Here is a 27,755-nt window from a genome sequence, read left to right as displayed (position 1 = left end):
TTATGGAAAGCAGGCAGGGCACAGTGGGGCTACAGTGACATTTTCCCCACATGCAAAATCATGCAAAAGGTAAATACTGAGGCGGAGGGATACAAACACTATTGCAGAACATGGCCGTCACCTCCGTCATGTCCTCTCTCGCAGACCAGCCCACTTCGGTGACACTGCGCTCTGATTGGACGACGGGTTCGCACGTCAGCTTCTTATTGGATTTCCGACGGGTCAATCACGGGCTAATGTCAATGACGTTGATCGTACACTGGGTACACTGTATCGCCTGGGTGGACAGTATAGTTACTTCTACATTAAATGGAATAAAATGCCGAAGATTCATGTAAATAGAGACGTCGCTTCAGCGTAATTAATTAATGCTTCTTAATTAAGACAAGTCACCTCTGGAGCGGGTGGTGGCAGGCCTATTTTCGATTTTTATCAGCAATATTTCAGGGTAAGTGGAGTGATACATTTCCTTCCTGCGTCTTTTTTCATCGCACAGGAGCAGACCTGCTTGCTTTATTATTTAAATGTAGCAAAGTAATAAGCAACAGCGTACTGATTTTATATTGTAAAGAAGAACATAGTTTATTTGGATACAAGATATCCATTATGCGATTTAAAGTAGTCCGTGTTCCAGCTCGCATAGCCGAGTTGTATGGAGAGTGTAAGGAAGGTAATGGCTGTCCGTCGGACTCGTAACTAGAAAATTGTGAAATGGCCTTTTCAAGTAGCTCATCTTATGCTCTGTACATCAACCCCATTTATGGTGTCTTAAAGGACTCCCTCACCTTTGGTAAATTGAGGACACACGATCTTCCAACCTGTCAAATTAGACCCTGCAGGGTACCTGTCTGCCGTCAGTGGGCCTACTCTGTCTCTAGACTCCATCTGTCATAATGTGTATAAGGATTGCTATGAGTCCTGTTCCGACTTTGTTAGAAACAATGTAATTTTAACCTCACGTGGACTTCACATACCAGATCTAACATGGTCAGTAGTATATAATGACATTAAGAAGAAAAATGACTAACTGCACATGTGAGAGAGCTATTGTTCAAAGCTGTTCATCCAGCTGCATTTTTCCGTCTCACTCTTAACAAGAGCCTGAAGAAAAATCATATTCTCCTGCACTGGTTTTAAGTTTGTGTGTGTGTGTGTGTGTGTGTGTGTGTGTGTGTGTGTGTGTGTGTGTGAGAGAGAGAGAGAGAGAGAGAGAGTGTGGTGACTTAATGAGATTTTGGTGTTGAAGTAGCTTATATTTTGTACAAAAGACACACAATTAGGCAATAGATAAAGGGCATTTGCATGTTACAGTAAGTATTCTTAAACATATACCCTAACAGCAATCCCAGTCCGACTCAGTCAAATTAGGACACTGATTATGGTTTAGCATGGAGTTGCATGAATTCAGTGGCTGGCTTGTGCATTGGAAATTAGCAGCCATGTTTTCTGTGCCATCCCAGGGTAGATACCAAAGCTACTGGGCTTAGAAGTAGGCCAGTTTGACGGAGTGATCCACCACTGAGTGGCATCCTACATACAGATGGATTCATGTCAACATCTGTAGGTAGTGGAGTAGCTCAGTTTTCTGCCACCAGCATGGTTATTGTAAATGTGTAACATGTGTACTGGATTTAGTATAAAATTGTTGTTTTTAAAGGTTTAAAGATAACTCCTGCACGTCCTGAAGTGACACCTTGTTGTTTGAAATGCAGAAGCTATATTTTTCTGCTGGCCTCACAGCAGATTAACATATTGACTGCCTTAAACCTTCCTGTCATCAACAAAACTTTTTTATTAAAAGGCCTAAAATAACAGTGTCGAAGCTTGCAGCTCCTATGGCTAGGACTTTGACCTGACAAGGCTGCAAGTGGTTGCCAAGATGAACGAAATAATACAGCGTTTTTCTCAAAGTCTACAGCAACAATTCCTTAAGACAGCATTGGGATCTTCAATTGTTTGCATCAATTGCAGCATGGGAATTTTCATCTTTGGATTTTGGACTGATTTGCAGATTTAAAAAAGGAACTTAAAGAAGTCACCTTGGACTCTGGGAAACCATACTTGATATTTTTCACAATATTCTGGCATTTAATTGATAAAATGGTTGAGAAAATAAAAACTAATAATTAGAAAACTAATTAACTAACTAACTGATAGTGAGCATTACTATTTTGTAATGCTGGTAGGCGACATACTGTAAATATATTAATCTATATTAATCTTTTTAATCTTTTGCTGTCAGGTGTAAGACTAATGCAAAGTCACAAGACAACATGAGTGCAACTCAATCCTGTCCATCTTTTGGGGGCAGTGATTGAGCCATTAAGGCCACCCTAAAGCCCTGTCTTGGAGCTGTGGATGGGCAAACCCCACTGCAAGTCATGTTTGAGGCTCCAACCATTATTTATCTCAGGGCTTTGGCACATTTCATTGGCTAGTGCATAATCCTCTAAAGGTCAGTGCCACTAATTACACTACTCCAAAACGAACAGATGCCTACCCTGAGCTTGATTGCGCTCTCCTTTGTCAGAAGAATATTCAAAAGTTGCATAACCATCACTTGGATAATTCGAATAACATGCGTGGTTTATTTATTTATTTTTTACCAGAGTGACCAAATGCCTGCCCTCTTAAGATAATGTGGCAAACCGGGCCCAGCCAAAAGTCATTCATTGCCACCATTATACTCTTCTATCTAATATCTTTCATTGCGTCTTTAGATTGACTTGTAAGCTGTCTTTTCCGCTTCTCTTGGTCTCCTGTTTGTCACAGAGCAAGTTTGGTTTGGTTGGATGCAGGGCTCAGTTTTAGCCAAGCGGCGACCTCATTATCTTGGCGTCCAATCAGTCCTCCGGCCAGCTCCTAATTGAGCCATCAGCGCCTTAAGGGGGAAGAGGAGGGATGAACGTGTCAATTACAGTAATGAGGGGACAGCCATGCAGAGGGCAGACAGGGAGAGGGAGGCTAGACAGAAGCCTTGCAGTGTACCCCCATTCTGGTCAAGTCAAGCCTAATCAAAGAAAATATTGTAGCCTGACAGTGGCAAAGTTAGTTAGAGTCAGTAAGGAAGAGCATTTTTTAATCATTTCGCCCCCAGGCAATGGGAGATTTCTATATGTCTTGTTGTGATAATTGTTTAGAGTTGGTTCCTAACAGTTACACCTAATGAATGGTCTATGATGATGCCCAGCACTGCTGTGAATACAGATTTAATGTAGGAAAAGCTCCATCTTGGAACAGCACAAACTACACTATGGAGTATCGTGTTAGTTTTGCAGCCTATCCAAATGAATTGTTAATGTGTATATAACGTTGTTTAACAATGGCCATCATTATAGGGTTGCAAACACTTTCAAGGTCTTTTTTATCATTTTCGCCATCACTGATTGTTTACTGGCTGTGGCCCACATTAGCAAAGAACTCTAAAGCAGTGATTCCCAACCCGATGTACATGGACATGTGTAGAGGTACTTGTACCCCAGGGAGAAGTTCTGCAGTTACTAGGAGTTTCCTGGAAAGATTGTGAAATAGCTAATATGACAGCTAGTCATTTAATCAATTAGTTGATCAACAGGGATTAATCAGCAACCATTTTAATAATTAATAATGGTTTAAGGTAATTGCCAAAAATGCCAAATTCCAGCTTCTCAAGGAGGACTTGGTGCTTTCTCCATTTTATAACATTATATAATCAATATCTGTCGGCCTTGGAGTTGGCTTGGGAAACTGCTACACACTTTTTTGACATTACATGGATCATATGATTCATTGTTTAGTTGAGAAAATAAACGGCGAATTAATCGTTAATCAGAATAATTATTAGTTGCAGCCTTAAATAAAAGCTATGATACAGTGCTGAAGCAATTAGTAGATTAAATAATTACTCAATCAGTAGCAAATTAGTCACCAACCGTGATTTCATTTACATTCATTTAGCAGATGCTTTTGTCCAAAGTGGTGCAAAAATGAGATACTGAGGTTATGATATTTGATTGATTGTTTAAGTCAATTACCAAAGCAAAAATGTCAAAGACTCAATGGTTCCAGCTTCTCAGCTTCTCAGCTTTGCTTCTTTGTTTATGTTACTGTAAATTGCATAAATTTTGGTTTTGGACTGTTGGTTGAGCAAAACAAGAACCCAAAGATAATGCAGTTAGTAATAAATATAACCAATAACCAATCCTGCTATTTGAGGGGCTGGAACTTGAGAATGTTTTGGATCTTTTGTTGTTGTTCCTTGAAAAATAACTGACCAAGGAGCATTAAATTATTAGAAATTTTTGCTGATAGTTTTTTTGCTACTCAAGTAATCAACCAATTGTTTCATCTCGAGCTGTAGCCCCTATTGTCACAATAACGCTCCAGCAACAATAGGCAGACTTCACAGGAAATACCTCAATTTCCAACCAACTTTCACAGCTTTACCATCAAATGTTGCAATTAAGAGTTTGTGAAAAGTGGGGATGCACCAATCCAAATTGTTTTCTCTAAATACTGTTTGATACCTCAGTTCAACTCGATACAGAGTAACAATTTGATAACATTGCAGTCTTTTTCTCAAAATCAAAATATCTATACCTCACTAAATATAAATCATTTTTATGTAAGGTAACATGAGGCGCTAAAAACTGTGTTGGCTGACCACTGTGACTGAATGAATGTAACCGATAGAAAAAACACTGGATTTTTATATAGACCTTGACAAAGACACTTTATTATAGCCAACACCCAGTCTGTTTAATAATAGGTGTATTGGTGCCAATGCTGTTTCAAATCAGTGCATCTCTAGTGAAAACTAGTGGACAGCTAAAAGTAATGGATAAACGGTTGAGAAACCCAAAACTGCTGCCTCTCCAAGTGTAAACTTGACCAAACATACTGGAAAAAAGACCAACTCTATACATTGAATATCTTGTATGAATTCATATGTGCAACCACAAATCCATGCCAGCCACTGTTGTCTCTGTGGTGAATTACTATTGAACAATTCCAGGAGAGCTGTCCCATATTTTGAAGGGGTACTTGAGCGCCTCTGATAGACCTGTTGGTTTAAACAGGCAAAAGTGGTTGGGAATCACTGTTATAAAGCACCTAGTGTTATTGTTATTATTATAACTTGATCAACAAACATGATAAGCTGCAATATTTTTGGAGTTTCTACCTGCCGCTGTTGATGTAATACATGGCACTGATAAGTGACATTGAGATTTTTAGAGTTGAACCTAATATGCTGGATATTATTACAAGTTTTGATTAATTCTCAGGCTGGCCACTCTCTGAAGTGTTGAAATGTGGTTTAGTGGTTTGTGGAGGCCCCATGTGCACTCCAGTGGCGTTTTCATTTTTTCCGTCTGGCCTAACAACAATCCCACAGGAAAGCATGGACGTGGAGGGTCATGACTGGAGGGAAAACTTAACACAATTGCCACAGGGCTGTGTCAGTGTGTAGGAAAGGGCATGGGGTTTTTAGGGAAGGCAGTGTATCTAATAGATGTAGATATGTTTTGTATTAAGAGAGTTGAAGATGTAGAAAAAGTGAAATGATTGCAGTAGTTCTCACTACACCAGTGGGACTGGATTAAATTTTTGCTTTGGTATCCATTCACAGTCATTTTTACGTCCAGAGGTGTAGTGGCTCCTACAAACAAGTTCCTGTTCATCTCCCTCACTTAAGGACATTAAACATACACATACCAAACAACTGAATCAAATCACTACTAATAATGTCAAGCACGAAACTGAATAAAAGGGTTTAATCCCTTTGTACAGAATGCAATTAGAATGCCAAAGACCAGTTAATAATAGTGGGAACAAACATTTAGGCCTGCAACTAACAATCATAAGACAGTTTTGAAAAATGACCGTCAGAATCCAAGGTGATGCCTTGTTTTGTCCAAACACAGAGATATTCAACTCACAATGAAAGCAAACTGTGAAAAGCTACTAACTGTCACACAGGAGATGCTCCAACCAGAGAAATGGTTGAATGGTTGATTTAAAAAAACAAAAAAACAAACAAACTAAAATGATTAATTCATCTTTAAAATAGTTGTTGATCATCAGTGATTAGGGAGTGCTTGATTTAAACCAAAAGCATCAGCAGTGCACTTGACTTTATTTAATAAACTGTTGAGGCTAAAACATGGTTGTTATATGATTAATTGTACAGTCCTGCTGCAAAATAAATTTATAGTCGTAGATTTAATTGGATATGTATGCAGGAGTTAACAAATATTTTCACTCCAATAGTCCAGACAGTGTGTAACATGACCACAGGAGTGACCAGTTTCCACAGTTTCAAATGTATCTCCAGCTCACGCAGAGGTGACAGACTTCTCAAGGCTTTCTTATTCATAATTTCTTCATTATTTTCATTTATAACTCATGAATCTCAGACCTTCATACAAATGGTGAGAGAGAATTCAACATATGGCGAGAATAAAGAATACCAGACAGTGACGCATAAAGACGGCAAACCGACCTATGGTGCCCCCATCTGACGCTGAGCAACTTGGATTGTTATGAGTGAAATAAACATTGTGATCATATCCCTCAATTAGCATCAAGGTATTCAGTCAAACATGTTTTTGATATTTGTTTTGTCACTTTTGAATAACTTGAATTCAGTACCAAAATCCATGCAGGTTTGAGAGCATTGTAGATCAGCATCGACTTGTGCTCTTGCCACCGAACCTGTTATGATTTCTGTTAAAGGTCCTCAGCTGCCCACATTGAATCCTGTTCCCTAATGTCCTTTTCACGGAGAGCTCCTCTGAGGTTTTCCTTTAAATAAGAATATCATTGATTACATCAGTGTTGAAGCATTACATTTGTGGGAAACATGCAGATTGTTTTCTTATACACATTCTGATGACTCACAACTTTAAAGTCTTAGCTCCATGTAGGGCTGCAATGAATTAGTGTTAGCTTTTATCAATCCATCAATCTACGTTATTTAAATTATAAAATGTTAGATGACAAATGTTTATCACAAGTTACTCAAAGGGATCTGTTGAAATATCTTATTTTGTATGTCACGTAGTAAATTTGCTTCATTGAGCAGAGGTGAAATGATGCATGTTGGGCTTTTTGGTGTAAACTAGTGTCCATAGCATCTACACTAAGGTTTGCGTGCCATTGTAGGAAATGTATAGTACTTTAACATATCACTTAACATTTACACTTTGGGAACTTGACAGGTTTATTGTTGGAAAGTAGTGTAAGGACATAGCTAGAAAGAAGCTAGAAAATCCTCACATTTAAGAAGTGATTTTTTTTTCGTCATGATTTGATCAATGCCTTCAGTTCATTGGCAAAATAGTCATTGATATATACTTTTTGGATTATTAAATTTACTCGTTATTTCAGCTGTAGTTCCTGATTTCTATGTTTAGGTGTGTATATCTGCATCTTGTGTTGTTGATCCATAGGAATAACACAAATAGCACAGTGAACTTGTGCAAGATACAATTGTAACTTCTCCTAACAGTGCACAGTGCCAAATCTCATTCTCAAATCTAAAAGTGTCAAGATCAAGTGAAAAATCTGTTTAATTGAGTGCCCCTCGGCGAGCTTGCTGTTTGTTGATGGTGAGGCTTAGAATGAACTAAATCTCTGGTGCCATGCTGGTGTGTAAACTGAGTCTTTTTACTGCCTTTGACCTAAAAATGTTCATGTCCTGCAATGGACCTTGGACACTGGAAGAATTTAACCTGTGATTCTGGTATAGAGTGTTGTCTGGATAGATAACTTAATTGTCTGTGCCCCCCTGCCCCCATAATCAGTTAGTATTGTTGTCTTCATTGTTCTCACGTTAAGTTGACTGAGCTGTACAGATTACATTGTGTTTTTGCCTCCGCGCTGGCGACAGTCATGGTCGGATTATGTTTTCAGGTTGTCGGTCTGTACATCCATCTCTTGAAAGCAATACCTCAGGAATGCCTTGAGGGAATTTCTTCAAATTTGGCACAAACATTCACTTGAACTCAAGGATGAACTGATTAGAATTTGGTGGTCAAAAGTCAAAGGTCAAGGTCACTGTGACCTCACACCTGTCCCAGTCTTGTTAACATGATACATCAGGAATGCCTGGAGGGAATTTAATTTCAGCTGGCACAAATGTTCACTTGGACTCAAGTATGAACTGATTTTGGTAATCAAAGGTCAAATTCAAGGTCATTGTGACCTCACAAAACACATTTTTGGACATGACTGAAGAATTCATGCACTAATTATGACAAAATATAAATATTATGAGTCTGGACAGACAGATGTAAACTGCAACTTGACTGGTTGGCAGTCAAGAGGTTGCAATTGGAGCTTTCTGTTATTATTCTCACATAACAAGAATATGATTATCTATTAATTTCTGAATGTGTGATCCCCATCCTCAGATATCATTGATTTAGTTCCCTCTCACATCTAGTCTTGTTTTGATTTTTGTGTCTCTCTTTGTCTTATGCAGGAGAGAATTGTTGTCCTCCTCGCTGCAGCCGCTGCAAACAAGTTTGTCACTTTTTTCCCTGTTGGACAATGAACTGAGGACCTCCTCAACCTCACACATCTCTGCAGCCTCCACTCTTCACTCGCTGCTCATCGGTAAAAGGAGTCGACCACGTTGCCTCAGCACACCTGGGCAGAGAAATGCGTGTGTGCGCGTATCCTCTGATGCATGACTGTGTGAGTGTTTTTGGGCTGAAGTAAGAGGTAGTAGTCTGCATTTCGTCTCTCAACCTCAGAGAGGCACTTCTCTACTTGAGTGACTACGACGTTTGTCTCCACAACTGCAAAGCATCATGGGAAGGAAAAAGATTCAGATCCAACGGATCACCGACGAAAGGAACAAGCAGGTGAGTCTTAGTTTATCTTTCATCAAATTTTTTCTTTGATGGCTCAGTATTATGCAGTGTTTTAAAGTATGTCAGCAGCACTGAGTCCATCCAAGGATGGTAAATTGTGGTCCATCAGTTGGTTAAATACTCTTTAAAACCAAAATAATCCTAAATAGGTGATTTTATATTCTTTTTCTAGCTCTTCCATGATTCCATTTGCTGAAAATGGTGTGAGGAGTGGGGACTCTCTAGCCCTACCCCCCACCTCGTGTGTGCAGCACACACCTGCCTGAATATATCAGCAATTGCCAGTTGTTTGACTCACCTCTGCCTTGTCTGCACTTTCTTTGTCTTGGTTAGTGGTGGGATGTTAACATTGCAATTCAGTAGCTGTTCCGAAGCTTTATCACACGATCTTCCTCAGCAGATGGAGTTTGTGGAATTGTAAAGGGTCAAATTTTACTTTCTTTTCTTGTCCATGTTAGCATAAAGCTAGAGATTATTGTTTTGTATGGCAATTGGTATCTGTTCAAAAAGCAACATATTTCCTTATTGCTGAAATTTGGATTAATAGTATATAAAATACAGTGTGTTTCCATGGTAAGATGACTTCAGTTTGAAGTGAAATTATCTGCTCAGTCTACATATGTGTCACTGTCCCATTCAGATATCCATATTTTCAGCAGTGAGGTCTCACATACTGTAACACAGGCTGTCCTCAAGAATTTGCCTTTTCCGGTTTCATTTTTTGTTTCTTTTCTCATTATAAGTCTTCACTGCATGAGGCTGCTACCCAACTTCACAGTAGGGAGGGTGTTGGATTGGTGATAAAATGAGTCTGGGTTCTGCCCAGACACTTGGTATCACTGCTGAAAAGTTTGGTTTCATCACATTTGCCTCATGGTCTCAGTCCCCCACATTTTTTTTTTTTAACCAAACACACTGTCGTGTCAGTTTTTTCCACAAGTGGCTTTCTTTCAGCACCTCTGCCATACAGTCCAGATTTGTAAAAGCTGCATCGATTGTTGCTCTGTTGGATATATCCACAGTCACAGCTGTGAGCTGTTCAGCTCCTTCATGGTGGCTTTTCTCTCCCCCTGACCAAGATTCTTTTTGTTTGCTTGCTTGGGTCTGATGAGTAGTCCCACAAAAATGTTAATTTGGTATTTTTAGTTTTTTTCCCCTAGTATCACTGTTTTTGTGAACCATCAAGGAATGTTTTTTCAAGTTTTAATTCCAATTCCTCCTCCTCACAGCTCTGAACTCCAGTCAAATTGTTGTGACATTAAGAATTTACTCAAAATATCTCAAGGGATTCGTATCCAGAATTTTAAGAGCAAAGTATCAACAAATAATAAACGGGTGAGATAACATACTGCCCTGTTCATCAGGAGAATCAAGGGTGCAAACAAAACAAAACCAAACAAGACAAAAAAAAGGAAAAAAAGAAAACAAATTGATGGAGAACTGCCAGAATAAATATATAGAGTAAGACAGAACTTGCAGACAACAGAGATACAACATAGCAGGGAAGCTCATGGATTATATAGTTAGGTTTCATTAAGCAATGTCAAAAATGGCTTCCACACCTTCTGGAAACAATTTTATGGGTATCATAGAAAATTCAGTGATTGCTCATCAATTAGTCTGAGTTTGAAGAAAATTATGTAACTGTAGTGCTAATAGTTCATAAAAGGTGCATAAAAATAAGGATGCATCATTTATTGATGCTGACTCCAGTGTGTTTTAGTGATTGTTGTGACAGCACCAAGAAAAACAAAACACCATTTGCATACTATTTGTTGGATATGTTACTTGATGTGTCTGCCAGTAATATGACTGCAAATATTTTCTTAATTATTCAAGATTATTCATAGGTCATCAGCGTTTTCTTCTCCTGAATTTTGTATTTCATTTTGATTTGTAAGAGTAGACGCCTTTGTGTGTGGATTACAGGCTTATGAATGTGTGATCCCCATCTAAGAATTATGCAAAGGAAAAATATGTAGGATCCTCTGCTCTAGTTTTTTTCCTAATCTGTTAACCACGAAAAAGAAACTCATCACCAGAGAATTTCTGACCTTCACTGAGTTTTCTCTTAATTTTAAAAAATGGTGTGTGGCAATACTACAGTATTAGTCTTAACAAATTATTTAACTCCAGTCTATTACTGCTACCAAAATTCACATACTTTTTTTCCCCACCTCATGCTTTCCCTCAGGTGACATTCACAAAGCGAAAGTTTGGCTTGATGAAGAAAGCCTACGAGCTGAGTGTATTGTGTGACTGCGAGATTGCTCTGATCATCTTCAACCACGCGAACAAGCTGTTCCAGTATGCCAGCACTGACATGGACAAGGTCTTGCTCAAATACACAGAGTACAACGAGCCTCATGAGAGCCGGACCAATGCAGATATCATTGAGGTAAATCCATCAAATCAGCAGTTTTTTGGTGCCTTTTGTTTTTTATTTCAGAGAGACTGAACCCCCAAACAGGATTAAGATGCCAATCAGTATTCACGGACATTAACAGCTTAATTTAACTGGAAACAGAATGAGCTTGATAATACGGCTTTACTCCATCCAATATAGTAAAAATAGAGCCATGTGCTGCACAGGTGCCTGGACGAGGTGTTTCACCAGGGAGATATCAAAAGGTTTTTGTGTTTTTTGGTGGAAGAATAAAAGGTTTGACTTTTTGAAATGTGCACTTGACAGTTGCATGTAGTCATACTGCAGAAGTACTTGCCACAAGTATAATTTGAATGTGAATTCAGGTAATCCTACCATGTAGCTGTAATCCAAACAGCTGTGTTGAATGAATTGAATTTAGTAAAATTTTAGAAGTACAAAAAGGTAATGCCATCATGATATCTTAAATTAAAAATACAGTCTTAAGTGTCTGAAACTTTGATCATAGCTACTAGAAATCATCAGCAAATGATGACGGATTTTCTCACAACTAAAGGATAAGGGAAGTCAGTGATGAGGGTGCATGTGCGCAATGTGTAGAGTGTGAAAAACCACAAATGCACTGGGAAGCCGAGAAAGTGGCCCGGCTCAGAAAAAGAAAAGTCAGGCTGTGTGGGAGCACTAGATATTGTCCTGTTTATATTGTGTATATTCTGAAAATATTATATCCCTGCAATTTGACTGACTGATTTTACACTACTCTGACTCATTTATTTTTTTTTTAACTTTCTTAGACTTTGAGAAAGAAAGGCTTCAACGGTTGTGACAGTCCAGAGCCGGATGGTGAAGACTCCATTGACCAAAGTCCCCTGAATGATGAGAAGTACCGTAAGACCACAGAGGACCTGGATGTTCTCTTCAAACGCTATGGAGTAAGTCAGCTAACCTGCATTTGGCCCTTAATTGTCCCATATTTCATACAGAGCATGTCATAATTACTGTTTAGTTCTGCTTCTTTTGACTGTGGACTTTTTGGTCGAACATTTGTCTGTTATTATTGTCTGTTTGGCCTGAGTGTGTCTACAGGAAACAGCGACTGATGTGAAGTTCCCCTTATTGGTTGTTTCACACATTTTTTTCACTGGGTCCTTGCAGAAGGTCATAAACTTTCAATCAACATAAGATAACACTTTTTTTCATTCTGGCCCTTTAGTTTTGTTTTGTTCTTTAGTTTTACGACTATATGATGATGATGCTCCTCTGTATCTTTAAGTTAAATCAAACTGAACAAGGGGAATTAAAATTATTGCTGAGCTTTATGTCTTGAAATTTTTTTAACTAAGGGTAAAAAAAAAAAGGTGAAGAGAAGATACTGCTAAGACAACCTGGTTAGAGAAAGTTATGAGGATATGGTGGTCCAATAGGTATGGGCTTAACTGTCCATTTTACTGAGCTACTGAGCAATAAAATATAATTTGGTCTATAAATATACAATTTTGCTTTATTCTCACTTCTCTCATGATGAAGTTTTCAGCCCCAGCAGGCAGCTGTTTACTGATAAACAGCTCTAAAGTCTTCTGTATACTACCATCTCTGCAACAAATGGCAGATGGACACAGTTGGAGACTAGCTGGTAAACACACTGGAGCATTTATCAAATCAGGAGGCGGTGGAGACCAAAAGCAGAGCTAAAGGACAGTGAATATTGGACTAATGTTTTTGAGGTGGCCAGACACACGTCTCATAATGATTGATAATGTTTCTGCTGGATGTGTCAATAAGCAGCTGTTTTCACATCTTCTCACTTTCCATTTTGCAGCAGCCAACAGCTCCGCCCCAGACGTTCTCCATGCCAGTCACAGTCCAGGCGTCCAATCAAAGCACACTGCAATTCAGTAACCCTGGCAACGCACTGGTAACTACCTCCTATGTAACATCATCGTCGCTCACGGATACCCACCTCCTGTCACCACAGCAACCAGCTCTTCAGAGAAATACGGTGTCTCCTGGGTTGCCACAGCGACCAGCCAGCGCAGGTGAGCGAGTGGTATTCTGCTGAGTGTGGCGATACTGAAGTCATCTTTAGACTAACAAATATCACCAGAATAGGTCACCTACAGTAAATCATTGTTGGCAGAGCTTCAAGACAAAAATTTCACCCTTTAGTTGAGTCAGTTTTCTGCTATTACACTATCAGCTCTTCCTTAAAATCTCGTGTTTACCTCCTCAAGAATAACTATTAATATATTATTGTAACCATTGCTGTTATTCACTGTTGTTAGATAATCCAGTAGAAACTGTATGTATCTATCTCCTTATCATTTCTTGTAATGAGCTGCTTAATTCCTCAGGGAGTGTTGCACATTCCTTCACACTGAACTGATCTAATGTGTGTGACATTTGCTACAACTACTCCTACTTAGATTATTTTATTAACTTTTGTATTACCTTTTAATTATTAGTTTATAGCTTTATAAAACAAATATTAAGCATGACACATCTGGGGTCAGTAACTGAAGAGATTCTTTTTGCGGGTTATTCCCAATTCAAAGGTGAATATTATGTGCAGTGAAACACAGGGTGGCATACTCTTGAAGTTGTGCTAAAAAGTGCTGTGTGCAATAAAGAATAATAATTGGAACAAGAGTAAAACTAATAATTAGAAAAAGAAATATAAAGGATAAAAATGAGATGAGATCAGAAAATAAGGTATTTAAAATGCTCTAATGTATGTGGCCTGTTGTGAACTGCAGTTGGCCTGGGCACCTTTTCTTTTTGTATAAAAGTAGAAAATGTATATACACGTTTTCACATTTGAGAATTTGTGGTAAACATTTGAAATTTGTTTAGATTGAAAATTCATATTTATTCACATTCACCAACACATCCAGTAGTAGCTTTTGATCTAATCATAAATTAGTCTTTTTAGAGCTACATGTACAGTATGTTGTATGTGGCTACAATTTTCACTATTTCATTGCTTCCTTATTTGTTAGCTTTTACCACAAATAATAGAAATATGTATACTATGTTTCATTAAATGTGAAAGCCGCTAGTGTCTTTTTGGTTCTTAAGTAGTTGTGGAGGCAGAAATAATCCTTTCTATTTATTTAATCTTTAATCAATAGGTGCTCTTCTTGGAGGCGACCTGAATAATTCAAATGGAGGATGCCCAAGTCCAGTCTGTGAGTACTATTTTATTTGTCCAAAACCTGAGCTTTATTCTTTAGTTATTTCTTCTTCTGTTATCTGGTCTGTATTCATACTAAATCTTTTCCAAGGTTCCTCCTCTCCTCCTCTGCACCATCTGTGATTGTGCCTTGGAGGAATCAGGGGATGCCACCAGTAACATCAACAGACATGCATGGGATTCCCAGCACATCCCTTTGGACATGTAGTCAGATTTATAGATCATTATTAAGAATTATGGCACATGTCAGTTTCTTTTCTCAACAGAAATTCCTGTTAGTTCTTTCTTTTAAATGTTTGCATTGGAAAATGTTTCTGTATACTGTATTCTGTATAATTTTCATCTGATATTTAGAGTAAAAATTAAACATCTTTTGGCTCCAAAATTTGCTGAAATGTAGATATTTCAATGAATAGATTGCATAAGATTTTAGAAGAAGTATTAATATAAATCTGTCACTAACACAAAAGGGTTTGAACATCATCTATTTACGTCTCATTAGATGAGAATTTTATTGTCCATGACATGATGTTGGCTTTTCAGAGACTTTTATTCTGTCGACACTGGCATGCCTTTTAAATTAGACACTCTCAGAATAGAAGAGAAACCTTTAGAGGATTATTTTAACACAACTTTGAGTGCGCACACAGCGTCCGTACCCCGCTGTCTGCATTCACCTGTTTGATTTTCCTATTGATTTCTGTCCATTCGCACCTCTGTCTCCCCGCAGCTAATGGATACACCAGTGCCAGGGCCTCCCCAGGCCTCCTCACCGTTTCCAACGGCAACAGTCTGGGGAAAGTAGTTCCGGCCAAATCTCCACCCCCACCTCCCAGCCCCCAGATGGTCAGCAGCCGCAAGCCAGACCTCCGAGTCATCACCTCACAGGGCGGAAAGAGCCTCATGCAGATGGTGAGCTTAACCAAGCCGAACTTGTGTTGTCTCTGGGTACTTTTATTTAACATTTTGATCCCTGAAAGAATGACACTTTATAGGGCATAACCGTTAGGTGAGATTTTTAAAAACTAAGGATAACAAAGCAAAGAAAGACTTGAACCTGAAACCTAGAAGATTTGATCAGGGACACGACGAGATAAGAAATTATTTTAATTTTGTCTCAGAACAAAAACAAAGGGAATTTATGTTGACGTATCAAACGAAATTCAAGAATTATACTTAAGGTGAACATTGCGTTAGAAGCTGTTTGCCACCATTTCTTTTGTTTTTAGTAGACATGGGGGCAGAGATTTGAGCTTAACACTTATGGTCCAACATTTAATTGTTTACTCTGGCAAAGTTCATAAAGTCTTAGATGAATCAACCAACTCCCACTGACATACTGAAGAGATTTCTCACAACGGAACATTTTCATACCTCTTTGAACTAAAGACACGCCCATTTTTACTTGTAGCCGCTGTTTGACAATGTACGCTTACCACCAACAATTGTAGGTCATGAAAACATTATTTCAGTCTAGATTGAAAGTTCATTCCCGACCTTGGAAACAGTAGTTGCCAAAAACAGTGTCAATGGAGCTTTTGATGATTTCACACAATCTTCCTTAGCAGATGAGTTTGTCTTGTCGTAGAATTGTACATCTTCACATTAATGCTGCTTTAATCAATATTTTTAGATTTAGATAGATTGATTTAGTACTTACATCAAGCCAAGGTCTCTTCTGCATTGAAACTTTAGTGTTGCCCTTACTTGTAAGCCTGCCAAAAGAGTAAATGTACATTTTTATTCTTACATTGGATGAAAGGTGTGACTCTTCATGATGATCATACAGGAAATTATTATTTAGCAGCTAAAGGGCCGGATATTTCCTCAGTTGTTGGTGGAATGCAAAAAATATCTAGGAGAGTGAATATTTGACTTACATTCACCAGGTGACCAGAAACATGACTCCAAATGAATGGTAATGTGGTTCCATGTGTGTTTGATGTACAAATAGGCACTGTTGTGTTTACAGCTTATTGCTGTTGCCCCAAGGGGCCAAAAAAAATCAGTTATATTCCAAGTTTATGGTCGTCTCTTTTGCTTCAAAATTGGGGCCTAAAGTTCATTCTTGCTCTTTGAAACATTAGAAATCTGCTGAGGAAGATTTTGTGATAAGATTAAAAGCTCCAGAACAGCTATCAAGAGACTGTTGTGTCAACTATTAGTTTTTGGTTGATCTATGATGACTGTAAGCAAGCAGAGTGATGGTGCTGTACCCCCTCTGACTTTAGGTCGCACACAATTAAACTACACTAAATGATTTCATTGTAAACTTTGCTAAACAAACCAGTAACAACAGTGAAGTATCTGCCCATCTGCAGTAAGTAGTTTTATTATTGTTTTCCTACTTTTAATGACTCTGTTCACTTTAAGTTACAAACCTGAATCAGAGTTGTAACCCTCTCCGTTACCACCCTTTGCAGACAGAGGATGAGCTGGAATTGGTAAACGAGGTGATTTTCCTCACGTCAGTCACTCGCATGAGTCGATGGCTATCGACTGTCCGCACATTATTAGCATGGTTACAATACTGTACAAGAGTTTGTCATTGTTTCGGTCTTGCTCCACTGACATTTCTTGGGATGGTCTTCAGTTTGTGGTTCCCACCTGACTGCATGTTGTTCAGGGCTCATGGTTGTTTTGTTTGAGCATTTTATGTCAGGATCATGATCTTCTCAGTGAAAGTCTAGAAAAGTCTGTGTAATATAGAATCAATAAAGTGTAAAGCCCATGTTATGAGTAATCAGCAGAATTGTCCTTGAATGATCCCGTCAGTTTTCAACAAGACCCATGTACTTCATCATATGATACCACTTTAAGCATGGGTGTCTTTCCACTTGGCATTGTAGTAAGAAGTGCTAGAGAGCATGTTTCCTGTTCACTGACACTCACACCAACTCTCATTCCCACCTTTCACCAAAATCATCAATCAGAGATGTTTTTAAAAACTAACTGGCATTACATTAAAGGCATTTTACTCTGTTGTTCCCCAGTTACGTCTCTATATGTAGCTCCGAAGCTTTCACAACAAAAAGTGCTTAATTCTCTTTTACATTTTATTTGTTTATTTGTAAGTGCTTAAATAAAAAGTTGCTTAATCAGTTACCTTGTGATAATAGTAACAACTATTATGATAATCCATTTCAGTAATTTTTCAAGCGAAAAAAAAAGATTGAGAATGAGTTTTAGTTTCAGCCATATAAACCTGGTCCTTGTTTTAAAATAGCATCCATAATGCAGAAAAATATTTACACCAAAATTATGAAAAATTATACTGAAATTAAATAGAAATTTAGTAAAAACTTAGTGATTGGGAAAGCTTGTTATCCTGCAAGATCTCATTTTAATCTAAGCTGAATTTACTCAGAGAGAGGGATGGTGGTCGCTGCTTTCTGCTGCTGGTGCCAATTGTCATTTCCCTCTTTTACAATTCTCCTCAAACTTGACAGGCAAGAATCTCATTTTCCACAGGATAGTGATTGATTTTCATCACCCTCACCCCACCGCCCGTCCTCACTTCTTCACAAAGGCAGTTAATTGAATCTGGCCCTTCTCTCCGGTCTATCTCCTCTCTCTTTCTCTCTCTCTGTAGATTCAGTGTTATAGTCATAACTCTGGCTGAATGTTTCCTCTCAGGATGATCAGTCGCACAATATAGAAGAGTAATTCCAGACCAGAATTATTGCATCTTTGGCCTTTTTATATGCAGACCTTTTGTTTTTTTTTCTCTTACAAAGAAATTTAAGTTTTCTTTTATCTGTGATATAATTCAGCGAAACCAGGCTCTGGAGCGCTGTGCTTCTTCAGAGATTTGTGTCTTTCAGCACAGGTACATAATAATAAAACCTCATGGTAGCCGTTTCACAGATCTAGCGGCATCTCTGCTGCACCTGTGTTGGAGGAACACTGAATATTGTTTTCATCTAAATGTCTGACATAATGTACAAACAGTGAGCAGGCAGCAGGTTTGAACCCCATTAGCCTTCTCTGAGAGTGAATGATAGAAACATAAGAAGTATATCTTACCATCGTGGAGTGCAGCCAAGCAGCATACTGTAAGGCTTTTAGTGACATCCACTGGAGAAACATGAGACTAACTGCACATTCAATTAAAAGTTAAACAAGATGTTGGTCACAACAGTTGCAGAAAAACTTCTAGTGCTTACAATATTACCTTTTCAAAATGCATTTTCTGACACTTTGTTGACCAAACAATTTATCGATTAATCAAGAAAGTAATAGGCAGGGGTGCCAATAATTTTGACTAGGACTGAAGGGCAGGAGATAAATTCAAATTAAAATTAAAATCTGCGTTTAGGCCTCTTATAGGGAATTTTAGCACACTGTAAAACATAATTCCAAGGTTGTAAGCTTAACATAAAAGACTACAACTTTCAAATAACAAACCAATGCTAATATGCAAGGGTTGAAAAAACTGCCTTTAATGTAATATACATCTACAGCATTTATGGCTCACTCAAAACAAGGAAACTGTTTTTGATGCATGTCATCAAGGACCTTCTTATAGTAAATCCATTCAACTCTGAGATTTACTTGACTCAGTACGTCATTATGAAATCAACCATAAGCACATTGTCATTCCCAGCATGTCGGAATTTACACTGTTGAAATAAGTCTTAGCTTCAGCTTTAGGTAACATGTGAAAGTTGTTTCTTTGTCTCTGCTGGGACTAACATGTCGTCATCCTCTCTGGCAGAACGCCCAGCGGCTCGCGGCTGGAGCCCAGGTGGCACAAACGCTCACAACACCAGTGGTCTCTGTAGCCACACCGAGCCTCCTGGCACAGGGGCTGCCCTTCTCTGCCATGCCCACAGCGTACAACACAGGTGAACTACACATTCTGTATGAGCTCAGGGAGTGAAAGTATGCTTTAATAGTAAATGGAGAAAATATATGATTTTACGTCGATCATTCAGTGAAGACAGAACAGAGTCAAATCTGACAGTGTTGAAAATATCCCTTATGTAATAAACCAGGGGAAATAGGAGTTTTGTCGTTGTGACTCTTCTCTCATTTGTCCTCTCTCAGAATACCAGCTGACCAGTGCAGACATCACTGCTTTACATGCTCTGGCATCACCTGGTGGCTTGTTGCCAACCAGTGTGTCCACATGGACACAGCAGCAGGCTGTTTCCCAGCAACCGCAGCAACAGCAACAACAGCAGCAACAGCAGCAAACACAGCAGCAGCAACAACAACAGCAGCAGCAGCAGCAACTAAATCTTGCATCACTCAGCAACTTGGTGTAAGTCCTTTCTTTATTTTCTCATTTGCGCTGCGTCTCTCTTCAGACCTGGTTTACAAAAAGATTTTGTCATCGCTCACATCCAGCGCTGGGGATAATGTTGGTGGCATGATGCAGATAGTTCTGGTTGACAACCTGGTGTATTAGCTTTCAGTCTACTGATAACGTTCTTAATGCTCAAATACTTTACTACTGACCCAGCTTGCATGATATCCATACCATGACCGTATATGCAAGCAATTCACATTCCTCTTTTAGTGAATTGGTCTCACCAGCATCTCACCATCTCAGCGTCTTCATAACATCAATCTGAACACAGTTTTTCTGGAGTAGACAAACATCAGTCTTGAACAAAAAGCTGAGTAATTCTACAAACAAATATATAGAGTAAACTAGTCCCAGCTCTAATATAATACACAGCTCATGCATAGGCACTATTTCAATAAATTCAGTGAACTTTGTAAAGGTTAAGACAGTGTGTACACAGTTACAAGTTGTATCTCCCCATTCTTATCAAGACATGACAGTGATTAGCAGCTTGCAGTTACAGTATTTTAACAGATGTAAATTTAAAGTGCTACACAGGTTTTTCTTCACAGATTCAGTACATATTTTTTTCCAGCCAGGGCTGAAACAATAACTGCAGTAATAAAGGGTTTGAGTCATCAGTCAAGCTTACATTACAGTCTGTCTTACATTATGTCAAATCAGAGCGAAGGAAGTGGAGCGTGGAGACAAAAATGAAATGAATGTTTGGGAATTCAGATATTTTGGGATAATACTTTCACAATCTTCATACTGATTAGACACACATCTACATTTACACATGCCTGCTGTTTTATGTCTTTGCAGGTTCAGCAGTCAGGACTTCACAAACATCCATGTTATTTTATCTCCAAGTCCAAATTACTTTTCTGTGAAGAAGTGAAAACTCTTTCATACAGAACCTCCATTTGAGTTTAGTGCAGTTTTAATAACCTCTCGAAACAAGATTCAAAAGCAGTGTCAGGTAAATGGCACTATATTCATTGGAGACCAAGTGCTATATTAGAGTACTTAGTAGAACCTGTTGTTTAAGCAGTGCTGTATCAGTGTGACAGAGCGCTGCTGGTTTTCAGGTTGGGTTTTTGGTGGCATGAACACCAGATCCTTGAAGTGTGTTCTCTCCTCTTGTCCACAGCATGTGGGGCGTGGACAAACAGAGCAGCGAGCTGTCTAGCCAGGTGTCCAGTCTGGCTGCCAATCTGAGGTGAACAGCCACTACTAGTGTCTGCGTGTGTGAAATGTCATGACCTTGTCTGTAGGGGGGGGGTTTGTAGTCCATATTGTATTTGAAAGGCCTCTGTCTAAAACCATACATACGGTATATGTTGCCATAAATGCAGCTGTACATTTATTTTATTAACTCAAACAACTGGTCTGAAAATACATTTTCTGAACCTTTTAACATTTAAAAAATATGCAGGTTTTTACACTTACTATGTATTTGCTTTTAAGTCTCCGATCACAATCAAAATGCAGTTCTGCATCTTTTTGAATGTGACCATTGTTTTTATAGTTATTAAATTAGGCTTTTTACGCATTAGCTTTTTGTTATAGGTGTTTACTTGTTTCTATTTAACTTTAGGATTGAGGAAAAATTGTAATGGTCATTTTTATGTAACTTTGGATACAAGTAGAGTCGTGAGGTAATTTACTGCGTCTGCACCAATTCATGGTGACGAAACCTTAAAATATGAGGAAAACTGAATGTTAATATGCTATTATTATTATTATTGCTAGCAAAGTAACTTTGCTCTCTAGAAACTATATATCCATCAATCGCTACTATACAATGTATTTTTAGATTATTTTTATACGTAAATGCAGTAAAGATATTTAATAATGGGTTTGTGCATCAAACCATTCAATTATAACATTGTTATGCTGCAGCAATGGTTACCTGTATGCAGAGTTTTAAGAATATTGCCATTTTTAATCTATTTGTGTTTAGACAAATTACTTTAAGTCACCTGCTTTGAGATATCAAAATGCAAATTGTTATTTTCTTTCTTGATATTTTAAGCTGCAGCCCTGTAACATGCACAAATACAGTGGCCTCTAAGGACCAAACACATGCAAGAGCAAAAGCCCAGAAAAGCCCCCCCAAAAAAACTACAAACATAAAGAGTAATGCACTCTAAATTAGAAACTGTAAATATCAAAACACAAACCACATCATTTGTATGCTCATATTATTTAAAAAAAAAAAAAACTTTCTTAAGGGCCACCATACACACAATTTAATAAGGCAAAATTATAAAGAATCTGACTGTCATGATAGACATGTTTATTCTTGTGTAAATGCTTCATGCTCTGTGTTTTTAGATCAGAAAACAAGATTTTCACATCTGGATTTTTACTTGAACAGGGATAAAAATTCAGCAGATTAGGCTCTTTGTGTTTCTGATGCTAAAACATTATTAACATTATTGCTGTTGTTGAAGAAACCTTGCTCGCAATAATGTTTCACACTTTTCTCCACACATGCCTTCTAATCCACCTCTTCCCTTTTGATTTGGGCTCCAACATTTTTTCTCCCCACAGTGTTGGCTCTCCGTCCAACCTGCTCTTGGGTAGAGATGAGTGGTTGGGCCGGTACTGTATCACACTTCCTTTTTCCTGTGTGTCTGTGCGCTTTTGGCTGGCTTCCCCTAAGCATGTCTGGTGCTGTCTGCAGTCAAACAGGAAAGAGACGTAGTTCCGGTTTCCGCCATGTTCTCTAACCCAAGCTTATTTTCTGTTTATCATTTGTAGTTTCTTCACATCATGGCTGACTCACTGCGAACCACCTTGTCACACGAATCATTTCATGCTTCCTGGGCTGTTCTGTTGATCTTTTGGGAGCAGTGGGGGTGTTACTTCTGCTTTGAAAAGGCTCAGAACTGATTGAACTGTTGAATAATCGAGTGTGGCTTTTCCCTGTTGGTGCTGTGCCTTGTAATGTTGGTTTTTGTCTCGACGCAAGTGGCCTTCCAGCTTCTTATACGCCTTTGTCAAGTGGTTAATCATTTGTTTTTTTTTCCTTGCCTTTCCTCTTTGTTCTGTCCTTTATCTTCCAATTTCTTCCTCTCTCTGTTGTCCGTGACCTTGTTCTCAGGCCGGTGACCCATATACCTCAAGGTGCCATGCTGACCGTCAACACAAACTCCAGCATAAGCATCAAGTCGGAGCCCGTCTCGCCCGGCCGGGATCGCAGCACCCCTTGCCCTCCTCCTTCCTCCACCACACCGTCCTCAACCTCAGGAGGAGCTATCCTGACCGCTCCGCCGCAATACCCTGGCTCCCTGCTGTGCCTGGAACCCCCAACCGGCCGCTCGCCTGCAGACAGCGTAAGCAGCAATGCCAGCTCCTTTGAAGGCAGCGATCGTGATGACACCGGCGCAGCTGGCGGCGGCGGTGGCAGCGGAGGTGCAGGTGGAGGCGGCGGTGGGGGCAGCAGCACGGCTGGCACTACAGGTCCTGCCAGCCGGTCCGTGCCACCTGACTTCAGCCCCTCGGCCGAGCTCCTCAGGGCGTCCAACGAACCAGAGCAGGAGGGAGGAAACATTAAGCGCATGAGATTGGACACCTGGGTCACATAGAGGCACCAGCACCACCTCTCTGCACCCTCTGTGAAGTTACGGTGACACTTAAAACACCCACAACACACACCCCCCACTCATCCTTAAACACCCACTGCCCCAACCCCACTGCCATGTGACACTATCATCACACATCTGCCTCTTTCCAAAATTATACAACTCAGCTGCGTCACCCAGAATCATGAGGCTTTGCCAAAAAACCCCATAAAAAATAAAAATAAAAATCCTTCGGGGATCACGCTCTGAGTGAGGGGAGGATGGATTAGTGCTCAGCTGGATATTTAGGCCCCTTCAATAGAGGGACAGTAGATTTTTAAAGCCTTCTTGCTTGAATGGACTCCCGTATAGTAATTTCTTTTGGTAGAAATGAGGTGTTCAACCTTTTTGCAATCTGAGGAAACCATAAAAACATTTCTCTTTCACATGGTTTCTGCATCACCTTCATGTATTTACATCGAGCTCTGCTACATTGTTCACAATGTTATTGGTGGCTTGTCAACATTTATGGGACTTCTGTCGTATGACTCGCCACTTCCTGCTCTTTGAAATCTATTTGGATTGTGTGCTGTCCATTCTTCCATAAGTCACTTCCAAACTGCACTATTGGAAATAACTTTATCTGGACACGTTTGAGGACTGAGCATCCATCTGGCACTGAGCAAACAGACTCAAACAAGGTCTTCTAGGTAAGGATACTTCACCACGAATGAATATTTCTGCTGCAAGAGCTACCAACCTCGTCCACCCAGGCAGGCTCGAGCCCTCAGGTGGCAACTCTGCGGCTGTGGAGTCGAGCACCTTGCCAGAGTGCCAATATCAACCTCTCTTTAGGAAAAACAAAATGCCAAATGCCTCTCGCACGCGGTGAAGGGACGCTGACGAATGATTACTCACGGAAAACGACGAGAACTAGAAACTGTCGATACTCTTCAGGCTTAGAATTCGTCGTCACTCTCTCCTCAGACTGGGTGCTCCTCCCGTCCTCTCACCTCATCTCCTCTGCAACTTGGATGGAAATCGTTGCACCAGAAATCCAGCCAGTCACTCAGCTTATTACCAGGAGTAGATGCCATCCAGTTAAAAACATAGTATGAGTTTTTTGAGCCTCTGGTGGCTTTTTTGGGGTAGGGAAGTATTTGGTTCTTTCAGTCAAAGTGTTCTTTATCTGTTGGTATTTTAAAAATCTGTTTTGAAGGTCCGTTAGTCGTCCAGAAGTAGGAATTCTGACTTTGTATAAAAATCACTCCTTATACAAAAGCTTTGATGTCCTCTTTAGCTCTCTCTAGCTCTCCTTAGCTCTTTGCTGTGTTTCAAAAAGTGAAAGGAAAAAGACATTTTCTATATTTCTACCGCTTCAGTTGGCGACAAAGTACAATAGCTTTTCAGCTTCAACGACGTGTATGTACATATGAATATATTTGCATAGACTTTGCTAGGTATCCCTAAAAACAAGCAATGTGTTGATTCTCAGTGGATCTGTTTGCATATATGAGTGTGAATTTGATATGTTTTGAGCTACGGTGCAGGGGTTACGCCACACTAGGTAGTGCTGGTGGATCGGACTTGTTTCAGTAAACCTATTTTATGCTAGTGTTGATGGTGTGTGCACTTTCTGTCTCTCACTCACAGAGGCCTGCCTGGTTGTGGTGTCATCATATTCTCCTACCACACATTTTTTAAACCCACGATCAAAGTAAAAGTAAAAACATCCACCTTATCTTGAAGTCATTATTAGGACACTGCCATTCACTTATAGTGTACTTAAAGAGATAATACACATATTTTACGCATATTTTGATTGACAGAATCATGTTAAATCTTTTCCACAGTACGCAGACACAGATTATGCCTTTTTTCACTTTCAAAGTAAGTCAACGAATTGGCTACCAAGTGCTGTGTTTGTTGTTTAATTGTATATTTTGTAGTGCAAATTAGATTTGTCTGAACCATTTCAAGTTTGTGTATGAGTGTGTGTACACAGGTTGTTTATGCCTACAAGTAGAAAGTCTCTAATAATTGCTAGACTTTTTTTTTTTTTTTTCCCCCCTTCAAGTTGATGCTCTAAGACTTGTGTGTGTCAGCTGCTGTTTGACTGTTGATTATCTAAGCAATCCTACACTTTTGAGTCAGTGTCGGCTGCTTTATGAAATGATGCCGTTAGGTGCAATTAGTTGCAGCCCGCAGTAAAAAAGTGTGAAACTGATGTTTGACACGGACGCTGTGGGCAGTGCCCGGAAAAAACCATCACCGTGCTGTGTGACCTTTTCACATGAACACACGTTTCATGCCAGTGTTTTTGATGTTTTCTGTGACCAGGTCATTTTTCCGTCCCTCATTCGACAGCATGGCGGGTAGCTTTTTTACGCTAATTTCAGGTTATTAGTGTTTTCTTCTTTCAAATCAGCACTGGAAAACTATTTAACCGACGCTTTCAATAGACCCATGTTGGAGAAAATTTGCCTCATAAATTGTTAAACGGATAGTTTTGGGAAACTCACTTTCTTCCCAGAGTTTGATGAGAAGATTTATACCTTTCATATGTGTGCAGTTAATTTGAAGCTGCAGCCAGCAGATAGTTATTCCAGGAGGAAACGAGTAAAAGGCTCTTTCCAGTGGTAAAGAACCCAGCTATCAGCCCCTCTGAAGCTCACCTCTAATGCTGTGTTCACGTTATATCGCTAAGATGGTAATTACTAACAATCAAGTTGGAGTTAGAAGCCAAGCCAAGCCATCTAAATTAAGCACAAATTGTAAGTGAATTTCCAAAGATTTAGCAAATTAAGATCTGAACTAAAGTGTATTTCCATCCACTACTGTTGTACAAATATAAGGAGTTGGGCTAGTGGAAATAAACAGCTAGTGGCAATAAATTTAGGCTATTTAAATGATACAGCAACAAGGTTAACAGCAGGGTTTTATCCATCTTGTAATGTATGAACACTCTTCGACTTTCCATTCAGCAGACATTGTGTGAACGCAGCATAAAGCTCAGAATACAAAGTTACAGCGGCTGGCCAAGAGGTAGTAACACCACAAATTCAGTCATTTTTATATTTCAATTTTTGTACCGATCAAACAAGCGATACAGTGTGGGTTTTTTTAAGCTTTAGAACGTGCTCGTCGGCAGAGTTTGATAATAGTGGACAAAGCCAGACTAACTTTCTCACCGAGATAACCACCTGCTGGCTGTAGCTTCATATTCAAATGGGCAGACACGAGGATGGTAACAATCATCTCATCCAACTCTTAGCAATAAAGTGAATAAGTATGTGTCTCAGAATCTCAAACTATTCCTTTAACTGATGAATGGTACCAGCCCTCAGACAGCCAATGATCTCCTCTTGTACTACGCAGTCATTTCAACTTTTACAAAAATTAATATCCATGGAAACCGTTTGTGGGCGCTGATGGTTGACTGAAATGTGACACCACACCAATTGGCTTTGGCATCCTGCCTCTCACGGGTTTGTTCATGTACAAAAAAGGTTTTCTGTCCAATCTAGCAGTGTAGTCACATGACAATCTATATGAGAAATTAAAACCTGCACCCTGTTACTTGTTGTGTACAATGTTTTTTAGAATCTCACTATTTTTGGATTAATTTGTGCTGGTGACAGTTCCATTGTCTATTATTATAATGATATTATTATGGAGCTTTTATTTTATTGCTATTTTGTGTAGGATAGCCAACTGTTTTTATTTTCTCTCTATTACTTTACCTTCCTTATCATAAACATATAGTACTGGTTTCCTTTTTTGAAAAAACTTGCTGAAAATTGCACGATCAGTTATTGTGGTATTAGCAAATGCAATGAAGGAAATACCAGTTAAATGCTGCAATTTTAATTAAGATATAGAATATATTTATAAAAACGGGCAACTAAACTGAAATTAGTAATTCATGAAATTTGAAAAATGTAAATGCATGGGATACAGGTAACAACAAAAGTTATGTTACATACAGTAATGATAAAGGACATGCATCACAAATGAGTTTTAAAACAACTCAGAATAATGTAGCATATGAAATACTAAAGATGAAATTTATAGCTAATATATTGTGTTGAGCTAGTTTGCTTTGGGTTTTTATTGTAAAGAAAATATTTCTTTGGTTGTTTTTTGAGAATGATATACAATTTGTGTATATTTTCATATACAAAGTATGCACTGATATGTTATTGAAATTCTATACCGCTTTTACAAAAAAGTGTTTGTTGTACCAAAGTATCCAAGTCCCTTGAAACCTTATCCTTTTTGCGTATGTTTTACCGTATTTTATATATTAAATAGACAAATTGAGTGAAATAAACTTGAATTTGTGGTTTGTTTTCTTAACTGACATAAAAATGAAACAGAAGAACCACTGACTGTTTACTGTGTAACAGAACAAAAGAGCCTCTAAAATATTTCATAAAGAATATAAGTCTCCAAT

General features: G+C 38.9%; 1 protein-coding gene across 3 annotated transcripts; it reads left to right on the top strand.

Annotated features, from left to right (window-relative positions):
• Nucleotides 1-242: 242 nt before the first annotated feature.
• On the top strand, nucleotides 243-27,632 carry LOC111657607 (myocyte-specific enhancer factor 2D homolog). Of its 3 annotated transcripts, XM_023409847.2 has the most exons (12): nucleotides 243-448; nucleotides 8,465-8,849; nucleotides 11,053-11,256; nucleotides 12,039-12,176; nucleotides 13,064-13,280; nucleotides 14,373-14,429; nucleotides 15,165-15,346; nucleotides 19,152-19,281; nucleotides 19,484-19,700; nucleotides 20,881-20,949; nucleotides 22,287-22,337; nucleotides 22,840-27,632. In XM_023409847.2, exons 2-12 carry the CDS (start codon nucleotides 8,796-8,798, stop codon nucleotides 23,321-23,323), a joined length of 1,803 nt encoding a protein of 600 aa, XP_023265615.1. In that variant the 5' UTR covers nucleotides 243-448; nucleotides 8,465-8,795; the 3' UTR covers nucleotides 23,324-27,632. The 3 variants fall into 3 exon arrangements, with proteins under 3 accessions (XP_023265615.1, XP_087031159.1, XP_023265619.1); XM_087175033.1 differs by lacking the exon at nucleotides 22,287-22,337; XM_023409851.2 differs by lacking the exons at nucleotides 20,881-20,949; nucleotides 22,287-22,337.
• The last annotated feature ends 123 nt before the right edge of the window (nucleotides 27,633-27,755 follow it).

This window comes from Seriola lalandi, unplaced genomic scaffold, assembly GCF_002814215.2.
Source record: "Seriola lalandi dorsalis isolate HSWRI2012SDOR001 ecotype SW California unplaced genomic scaffold, Sedor1 jcf7180002054408, whole genome shotgun sequence".
NCBI classification, from domain to species: Eukaryota; Metazoa; Chordata; class Actinopteri; order Carangiformes; family Carangidae; genus Seriola; species Seriola lalandi.
This window is presented reverse-complemented; position numbering and strand designations above follow the sequence as displayed.

Coding starts and splice junctions, on each gene's coding strand:
- LOC111657607 (XM_023409847.2), top strand. CDS start 8,796: ATGGGAAGGAAAAAGATTCAGATCCAACGGATCACCGACGAAAGGAAC. Junction 12,177..13,063: donor TTCTCTTCAAACGCTATGGA/GTAAGTCAGCTA, acceptor TCCATTTTGCAG/CAGCCAACAGCTCCGCCCCA. Junction 19,701..20,880: donor GCATCACTCAGCAACTTGGT/GTAAGTCCTTTC, acceptor TCTTGTCCACAG/CATGTGGGGCGTGGACAAAC.